This window comes from Muscardinus avellanarius, assembly GCF_963383645.1.
Source record: "Muscardinus avellanarius genome assembly, chromosome: 14".
Lineage (NCBI taxonomy): Eukaryota > Metazoa > Chordata > Mammalia > Rodentia > Gliridae > Muscardinus > Muscardinus avellanarius.
This window is the reverse complement of record NC_137800.1, coordinates 89412685-89422498: the sequence shown is the minus strand read 5'-3', so window position 1 is coordinate 89422498 and position 9814 is coordinate 89412685. Positions and strand designations below refer to the sequence as shown.

General features: G+C 51.6%; 1 protein-coding gene across 1 annotated transcript; it reads left to right on the top strand.

The window, feature by feature from the left end:
* Window positions 1–1197: 1197 nt before the first annotated feature.
* Window positions 1198–9133, top strand: LOC308273312 (rano class II histocompatibility antigen, A beta chain-like; the record flags this gene model as incomplete). The annotated part of the gene is made up of 6 exons (XM_080710393.1): window positions 1198–1294; window positions 3355–3624; window positions 6624–6905; window positions 7377–7487; window positions 8424–8447; window positions 9051–9133. The coding sequence occupies 6 exons, from the start codon at window positions 1198–1200 to the stop codon at window positions 9062–9064; spliced, it is 798 nt and encodes a 265-aa protein (XP_080566519.1). The 3' UTR covers window positions 9065–9133.
* Between the last annotated feature and the right edge of the window lie 681 nt (window positions 9134–9814).

Genomic DNA, 9814 nt, shown 5'->3' with positions numbered 1-9814 from the left:
TGGACAGAGCCAAGAACTCTCGAGAAGGCTGGGCCAGGGGAAGCAGCTATTGGAAGCCCAGAGCACTACTTTTCCAATAAAATTTTAGCCAATCAGAGAGCAGTCCTAAGCTGACGCCTTTGTTGCTAGGTGAGAGGTTTGCATGAGGAGACTGGTGAGAGTGGGAGATCCCCATCTGACGTAGCCTTCCCTTCACAGCCAAGATAAACCCGAGGGAACTTTCCCTCAGCCTCAGGACCGGAGAAGGAAAGGCGCCAGAGGCTCTGCTTGTTTCTGGGGAGCCCTAAAGTGAGGGCTCAGTATACTGAGGGCGCCTTCCATGTCCTCTCTGACTCTGTCTCCCAACCCCCTCCAGGTCTGAGTTTAATGTTCCTTTCTTTGGCTTCTGTCACTCCAGTGGAGACCCCCCCCCCCATGCAGGGCTTGCCAACAGGGCTGGGTATAAAACAATTTTTTTTGCTAGTTTTCTGCATAATAACTTGACTTCCAATAACTACATATGACAGTTGAGAATAATTTTGCAATAGTAAACATCACGTGATTCCCCAATGTGTGTATGAAGATCTTTAGAGAAAGTGACTGAGATGAGAAGCTGAAATATAAAGAGGTGCAGTCATCTGTTGCCCCTCACCGAGCACCTGAGCTGTAGACCCGCAGTTCAACCGTCCCCACGTACGTGTTTCTCTCACCACAGCGTGCGCGAGGCTCTTACAGAGTGTCTAACAGGATAAGCGTGAGCATCTCTGTTGCAATAATTGTCTGTCCTCTGAAATATGATTTCCACTTACTGCCTCCTACTAAATACCCCAGGATAAGAACAGTAGGTTTAATATAAATACCATAAAGTTGTTGAGCTTGGGCCACCCTTGGCTCTTACGGTTCTGGAAGCCCTCGAGGCCTTCAGTGTTCAGGTCCAGACAGGCCTCTCCTCTGAGAGAGGAGACTTTACCTGAGCTGTCCTCCTGGAGCGAGCTGAGGAGGACACAGGCCAGCATCGTCGGGGCGCCTCATCCACAAAGTCTGCCCGGAGACAGATGAGGCGCCTCAGCTCCCGCGCTGATTGGCTCCTCACCCGGGGACTTGCCACCCCTAACAGTGTGAAGGCGTTTATAGGGTTTTATTCTCTGGAGTGGGCACGCAGGTGTGAGCTGTGCTGACTGCCACGCTTTGCCTCCGTTCTGAGTTGCGCCTGGCAAGATGGCTCTGCCGCTGACCAGAGGCCTGTGCGCAGCCGCTGGGGTGGTGCTGCTGATGGCGCTGAGCGGCCCCGTGGCCCACTGCAGAGACACCCCACGTAAGTGCCGGGCTGTTCTCCAAGCCACCGTGCTGGGAAAGGCTCCGGGGGACCCTGGGGGCCCTGGGACGTGGGGGGCGGGGAGCCCCATGATCTCTGAACCCCGTCCTTTAGCGTAGATTGCTGCTGAGGGAAAGAGAGCCCGGTCCCCATATTCCAATGTTGAGCTGAGGACAGTGCCCGCCCCGCAGGTGCAGCCTGGGGTGTTAAAATAGAAGGGGGGGCAATGCAGGGGAAAGGGGGCAAGGAGCTATTTTTGAAGAAAATAAATTTCTCCAAAGAAGGCAACAGCAGGAGTTGTCACATCAGGGACACACACACACACACACACACACACACACACACACACACACACACAAGCACACGTCTTATTTGGAGTAAATACTATGCGACTCTACGTGACTCTGGGTTGGAGAAATGCAGTCCCAGTATTTGAGGAAAAAGGCAATATCCTTGACTCTGAGTGGAGGTTCCAGAGAGGCAAATGCCAGGTATCTGAGTAAAGTCAACGTGACGGGGAGCCTCAACTTTTAATTTTCATTGCTTTCTAGTCAAAGAGTAACTTAGAAGAATTTGGAGCTTTGAGATGCCAGTGGATAGGAATTAGAGGAAAGAAACAGACAAGGGAAATGGGCAGTAATCTGAGAAATGGATTACTCCAGACAGAGGACAGTGCTTCCTATAAACGCTCAGCCTTCCTGACACCCCTGTTAGGTGTTATGAAGTTATATTTTACACGGCTGTACTTATGATCTGGAGAGTGTTGGCCCCTCTACAGTTTACTAGAATCCATTTTGAAAGCATGGTCTCTCCACAAATAACACACCTTCCAGAGCTGAGGAGGTGTGGGGCCTTCTAACAGAGAGGGGCCAACCTCACACCGCACAGGGGTTGAGGAAGCAGAACAGAGAGGACGCCCAGGCCTGAGAAGGAAAGCAAGGTGTGCAGGGACCAAGGGAACGTGCTCCTGGGGACCACGGCAGGCCCGTCCCTTGACCTTTCTCTTAATTCCTTAAACTCTCTCAGGCTTTTATGGAGAATTCTCTGAGGTACTCAGGAGCCCAGGAAAATGAAATTCACACAGCAATATTGGTCTTAGAGAGAGATCAAAATTTAATCAGCCCGGTATAGTGGCATATGCCTGTAATCCTAGTACTTGGGAGGCTGAGACAGGAGGATCACAGGTTTGAGGCCAGCCTCAGTAACATAATGGGGCAGGGGGTGTAGCTTGGAGGTGGAATGTCTCTGGGTTCAACTTTTTGTGTGTGTGGTACTGGGGATGGAACCTAGGGGCTTCCATTTTGAAACAGGATCTCATTAAGTTGCAAAGAACCTCACTATGTAGTTGAAGCTGTTGGTGAACTGCGATCCTCCTGTCTCAGCCTCCCAAATGCTGGGATTACAAGCGTGTCCCACCACGCCTGGCTCTGTTTTTTTTTTTTTTTTTTTTTTTGTGGTACTGAGGTTGGAACCCAGAGGCTTTCTATCTACCTCCATGTTATACTCCCAGGCCTATTTTCTATTTTATTTGGAAACAGGGTCTCACTGAGTTGCTGAGAGCCTCACTAAGTAGCTGAGGCTGGCTTCGAACCTGTGCGATCCTCCTGTCTCAGCCTCCCAAGCGCGGGATTACAAGCGTGTGCCACCCCGCCTGGCTGGCTTCAACCTTTTTTTTTTTTTTTGGTGTACTGGGGTTCCTTTTTTTTTTTTGGTGGTACTGGGGTTCCTGGAAACCCTTCTACCTCCGGGCTACACTCCCAGACCCATTTTATATTTTTAATTGGAAAGAGGGTCTCTTCAGCCAGCGAGGCTGGCTTCCAACCTGTGCGATCCTCCTGTCTCCGCCTCCCAAGCGCGGGGATTACGAGCGTGCGCCGGCGTTGGGTTCAACTTAAAAAAAAATTTTTTTTAATTGGTGCATTGTATTTGTACATTTTAATGGGGTGGATTCAACTTTTGGTAACAAAAAACAAAAAAGGAAAAGAAAAATGAAGACGTGCCTGTGAGGGCTCCCCCGGCCGGGGCAGGTGCGGGTTGGGCCTGAGCCGCTGTCTCCGCAGAGGACTTCGTGTTCCAGTTTAAGGGCCAGTGCTACTTCACCAACGGGACGCGGCGGGTGCGGGATGTGGCCAGATACGTCTACAACCTGGAGGAGTTCGTGCGCTTCGACAGCGACGTGGGCGAGTTCCGCGCCGTCACCCCGCTCGGCCGGTCCTGGGCGGAGGACTTCAACAGCCAGAAGGACATCATGGAGCAGACGCGGGCCGCGGTGGACACGGTGTGCAGACACAACTACGAGTTCACGGAGCAGGCTGCTCTGTGGCGGCGCGGTGAGCCCCCACGGTCCCCCGCCTCCCCTCCTCGCCCGCGCTCGGGCGGCTGGGGTCTCGGGCGTGCGGCGCCCTCTAGGTCTCCTCCGGCGGGAGACCGCCCGCCCTGGTCTGTCCTGATGGCCGTCCTGTCCTGTCCTGATGGCCGTCCTGTCCTGATGGCCGTCCTGTCCTGTCCTGATGGCCGTCCTGTCCTGTCCTGATGGCCGTCCTGTCCTGATGGCCGTCCTGTCCTGATGGCCGTCCTGTCCTGTCCTGATGGCCGTCCTGTCCTGATGGCCGTCCTGTCCTGATGGCCGTCCTGTCCTGATGGCCGTCCTGTCCTGATGGCCGTCCTGTCCGGGCCGCCTGTGGCTCCGCCGCCCGCTCGGCCGCGGCTCTAGCACAGAGCAGTTAAGTTAATGATGTGTGCTCACCGCCGCCCGCCGAGGCGCAGAGAAAACAGAAAGGCAAACGGAACCTCAAAACGTGTATTTTTTATTACTTTGCTTAATGCTTTGAAGTAAGCTTACTGACTGAGATCTTAATAATTTAGAATTTATAAATGCAAAACCCGAGGAAAAATCTGCTAAAAATAAACAGTACTCGGATGATGTTGTAAGGCAAAGCCTTTGTTTTGTTTGTTTTTTGTTATTTTTGGTACTGGCGGTTGAGCCCAGACACATTCTACCTCAGAGTTACACCCCCAGTCCCATTTCATTTTTATTTTGAAAGAGAGTCAATGACAGTCTAACTACTTGCTGAGGCTGCCCTCAAACCTACAATCCTCCAGTCTCAGCCTCTCAGGGACTGGGATGACAGGTGTGTGCCACCACGCCCAGCTGAAGTTTTAATTTCTCTCTCTTTCTTTCTTCCTTTCCTTTTTTTTTTTGGTGGGTACTGGGGTTCCTTCTACCTCTGGGCTACACTCCCAGACCTATTTTATAATTTTTTATTTTTGGAAACAGGGTCTCTTAGGCCAGGGAGGCTGGCTCCGAACCTGCACAATCCTCCTGTCTCTGCCACCCAAGCGCTGGGAATACAAGCATGCGCCACCACACCCGGCTTTGAAGTTTTAATTTCTTACAAAAGCTCCACAGAAGCCAGCTGTGGTGGCACACACTTGTAATCCCAGCATTCATTTGGGAGGCTGAGACAGGAGGATCTCGGTTCATGAACAGCCTCAGCTACTTAGTGAGGCCCTTTGAAACTCAGTGAGACCTATTTCAAAATAAAATAAAAAATAAAAAATTGGGCAGGGAGTGTAGCTCAGAAGTAGAATGACCCTGGGTTCCATCTCCAGACCCACCAAAAAAAAAAAAAAAAAGAATGAAAGAAAGAAAAGCCCACAGATAGTGTAATGAGAAGAACGCACTCTTTTACATAAATAAATTGAAGTTATGAAATTATTGAGTACAAATTGTTCCAGGCTGTTTTGGTCTGGGCCTCCCCGCTGCTGCTGCTCAGCACTAGTGTCCACTTTAGAAGTAGACATTCTGAAAATTAATTTTACCCATTTAGTAAGCACGTATTTCTACACTAACCCTACCTAACACCATCTACTATGCCCATGTGTACTGAGGATTAGCACGACCACTTTATATATGCAAGTAGTGGTGAGTAATGTAAACTAGCTAGCTCACCCACAACTGCTAACCAAGCCCTGGGCCTCCAGGACACACAGCAGCCGTGTGTCCTTCCAACATGTGTAGAAAACCTAACGGGGCAGAGCCTCTTTGAAGCTAGTTATGACCTCAGGTAGCAGCATGAGCGGTTCTGCCCATTTTCAGTGTTGTTGGGACAAAATTATACATTCAAGGAATTAAAAATTCACTGATTAATCAGTTCCTAGTGTGACACCAGCTTATTTATGCGTGTTCACAAAACTTTATACTTACTTGCATTCTTGTACTTATAATTTTATTTCAAAAATTCACATCTACCTAATGATAGGTGTTATCCCCTCTATTTTTAATCCTGATCTGTTTAAGATAAACAGATATTTTGATTCCAAATAGCTGGCCATGATTTCATTCTGAGTTCAAGGAGAGCCTTTAACTGTGTTCCGTTCAAGTCATGGTTCCGTTCAAGTCACAGTGTGGCCAGGCGTCGTGGCGCACGCTTGTAATCCCCGCGCTTGGGAGGCGGAGACAGGAGGATCGCGCTGGTTCGGAGCCAGTCTTGCTGGCTTAAGAGACTCTGTTTCAAAAAAAAAAAAAAAGAAAAAAAATATATATTAGGTCTGGGAGTGTAGCCCAGAGGTAGAACCAGGAACCCCAGTACCACCAAAAAAAAAAAAAAAGAAAAAAACTGACAGCGTGGTTCTTGCCAGGCGATGTCTCCCGAGACCACCTGCCACCCTCAGCAACGCCCAGTTACACTCCGTGTTCACACGACATTCTCCTGGCCCCGGGCCGTCCTGGGTGAGAAGCTCGGGTTGTGTTCTCTAGAGGACAGGTGGGACAATGGCTGATTCCAGACAGGGAAGGCACTCTTCATAGCAAGGGGTGGGGTAGCACAGGCAGCCAGGAGTTGACCTCACTTGGAATCAGGGGAGACAAGAAAATGAAAGAACATGAAACATCCTCAAGTAATAAGACACTCGTTAAGTATTACTGTGGTTCCACACTAGGAGAAATAAGGGATATCAGCGAAATGTGTGGAGGATACGGCGCGGCGATGGGCAGGGAGAGCGGCGTCACATTTGGCCGTGAGCAGAAGTCTGACAAGAGACCGAGCACAGACAAAGAGTGTCGTGTGTGTTGTTTGTTCCCAAGGCCCCTCCTCCTTTAAACATTATAAACTTTTGAAATAACACTCACTTTGTCTCCATTACTAACTTGCAAGTTCTATGAAGGGACTGTTGTTTATCTTTGTTTTCCCAGTGACTGTCTAATTTATGTTTATTGCATGAGTCTTAATTGAAGACTTGGAATTCCGGGACTCCTACTTGGGTACCATGGAGAGACTCGCCGTGAGGTCTCACTGCTCACTCTGTCTTTCCTGCTCCGTATCCCCAGAGAAGCCCGCGGTGACCATCTCCCCATCCAAGACAGAGGCACTGAACCACCACAACCTGCTGGTCTGCTCCGTGACAGATTTCTACCCAGGCCAGGTCAAAGTCCGCTGGTTCCGGAACGACCAGGAGGAGACGGCGGGCGTTGTGTCCACCCCCCTCATTAGGAATGGGGACTGGACCTTCCAGATCCTGGTGATGCTGGAAGTGACTCCCCAGCGCGGAGACGTCTACACCTGCCACGTGGAGCACCCCAGCCTCCAGGACCCCGTCACGGTGGAGTGGAGTAAGGACGATGTTTCTCTTCCCTGCGGGCCATGAGACTCAGGGCAGTGCTACCTGGACCCGTTCCTCCCGTGCCCTGTCCAGATGGTACCACGGAGCTGGGGTTCACAGGAGACTAGCACCTCTTGTCCCACAGGGAGGGCTCAGAAAATCCCTGACCTAATTGTCTATATACTAAGGAGGTCACTACACACAGCGTGGCCCTGGAACCCGGCCCTGGTGGCTCTGAGGGAGGGGCTGTCACCAGGGCCTGGGGGCCTGGGGTCGTGGATGTGTCCCTGCAGAGGAGGCTCCCACTTACCCTCTCCCTCAGCACCGACTCTGTCCCTGACCTGTTGACTGATCCTTCCTCCCCCAAGATGTTATCAGAATAGAGACCTAGGTTCCTGGCACTCCACCTCTGGTCACTCACAGTGGACTCCTCAGCCAGGGGCTGTGGGGACAGACGCTGACACCCAGGCTCTGCTTCCAGGGGCTCAGTCTGAATCTGCCCGGAACAAGATGCTGAGCGGCGTCGGGGGCTTCGTCCTGGGGCTGATCTTCCTCGGGCTGGGCCTTTTCATCCGCTGCAGGAGTCGGAAAGGTGAGAACTGGGAAAATGGGGGAGAGGGCTGGGCCTGGCCCCTCTGACCAGGAGGCTCTGCCTCTAGAGGCCGCTCTCTCCTCCTGACTCAGGAGGAGGCTAGGATGGAGGCCGGAGGAGATGGAAAAACCTGGGGAGAGACATTGAATCAGACTTTTTTTGAGGGGGGAACTTGTTTATTGAATGTCTGTTTATAAGTTAATGCTGAATTTTTAATGTTAGTCTTTACTTTTTTGTAAGCACTATTTTTTTTTATTGGTGCCTTGTAGTCATACATCTTAGTGGAGTGCAAGATGTTAGAGGCACATGCACACTCACTCTAGCCCGTCCCCATTTCCCACCTCATTCCCTCCCTCCCTCCTCCTCATGTTTGGCTTAGTGATTGACAGTGATATTTTCGTGAATGTACATCATGTACATTAGAGAATTTCCCTCTCCTCCCCCTCCATTGCCCTGAATTAGGCCTCCTTATCTGCTCACCTGTGGTTTCTCCTCCTTTGTCTAGAGACCTCCTGTGACCCTTTTCCCCCCCTGGCTTCCCACATATTAGGGACAGCATCTGATTTCTTATATTTCGTGACTGACTAATCTCATGTAGCACAATGTCTGGTTCCATCCATTTCCCTGTAAGTGTCTGATTTTACCTGTAAGAGCTGAGGTCATCCTCACAGAGCCGACGGTGGGGCTCGTGATTGGAGGTCCTAGCTGCTCATCACCGTCTCACTGGCTCCTTTCCAGAACCTTCCGCCATCAAGATAGTCAGATCCTTGGATTCCTCCCTTCTAGACACAATTTCATTCATTTGGGAGAGTTTAGCCTAGGGTGCTTAAGGCCTTTAAGAAGATAACTCTCCAGCTAGGTTGCATGTCTCGTCCCCTGTGGTATTGTGAGAGTGGTGTTTGTACTGAGACTTTTCTGTATAACTTCCTTTTGCAGGAACTCACGGGCCTTCACCAGCAGGTAATGTTTCAGCCCTGATCCAGTGTGTGTGTGTGGGAGAGGCAAGGGTACGGTAGAGAGGGGCATGAGGTGGGGGTACCCGGTGCACCAGTCTCGGTTCCCGACCTGCTCCCTGCCGTGGGGCTCGAGTGAGAGGGGAGGTGGCCCTGCCCGTGGGAAGCCCCAGAGGTTGTTCCCAGAGCCCAGCCATAACTTTGGTGGCATTCCTCCATGAAACTGGGAGCCAGGGCTATTTCTTGGGAGTCAGACACCAAGGCGATGCACCCTCGTGCCACATATTGGTGGCTGGTGTCTGTAGGCATTTGCCAGCGACTGATAGAGGTGGTAGTGGTGGAAAGAAGCTGAGTGGCCGCCCACTTGCTGGAAAGACTGAGCACTCCTGTGCCCCGGGAGGGCACTGGCCGGCCTCTTCCCATGCGTCTGTGTCAAGCTGGAGTTCTGTGTCCTCTCGAGTTGGTCTCCCCTTTCACGTTGGAGATATGGAGGAGGTAGTGGCGATGTGGCTGGATGTCCGCCTCTCTGTGTGGTGCCGTAGGAGACCCAGGAGAGGGGAGCAGAGTCCCCCAGCGTGGCCGTGCTGACCGCTCCTCTTCTCTCCTGCAGGGCTCCTGCACTGACTCCTGAGCTCACAGTGAGGGATGGCTCCTACTCTTCTCTAAACCTGCCTGTCCCTGACCAGAGCCCCCACCTGAGTCAGCCTGCCTGTCCCCTCTGAGGCCAGAGTCCTGCAGCGGCTGCAGTGCAGCTGCCCGCTCGCCTCTGGCCCCTCCCAAGGTCTGCCTGTGACCTGTGTCCTGCAGTGACCTCGGAGCCCCTGCCCTGTGCTGCCGGCAGTGACTCAGAGCGCATGGGCGACCTCTGTTTCTGTCCTTCCTGTCCTGCCCCTGGACTGCTGTAGCGATGCACCGAAACCCTTTGTCTTCATCAACAGAGCTTTTCTTTCGACATTAAACATGGTTCTGAGTTGTCTGGACCCCAAGTCTCCTTAACTGAGCAGAGTGGAACGCTGTGTGGAATGAAAGGATCATGTTTTTGGTGACTGGGCCTACCTGTGGCCAGAAAGAGAAGTTGTCCCTTGAAATGGGGCTGGAAGCGTGATGGGCATCACATGAGGGTGGGCAGAGGCCAGGAGGGTTTCCAGGCGCGTCCTTCATAGCTCCTTGCTCGCTGTTCCATACAGTTATGGCCTGTGCCATCCCAGCCTCTTCCAGGCTGGTGAGTGTGGTGTAAGCAAATCTGGTGAATTTTTATGGGGACAGATAGAGTGATCTCTGATCACTGATGCCTCAAATATATCCTGGAAAGTTACGTTGATCAAGACTAATTTTTATCTTATTTTTGAGAGATTATACCCTGCAATAGGATGA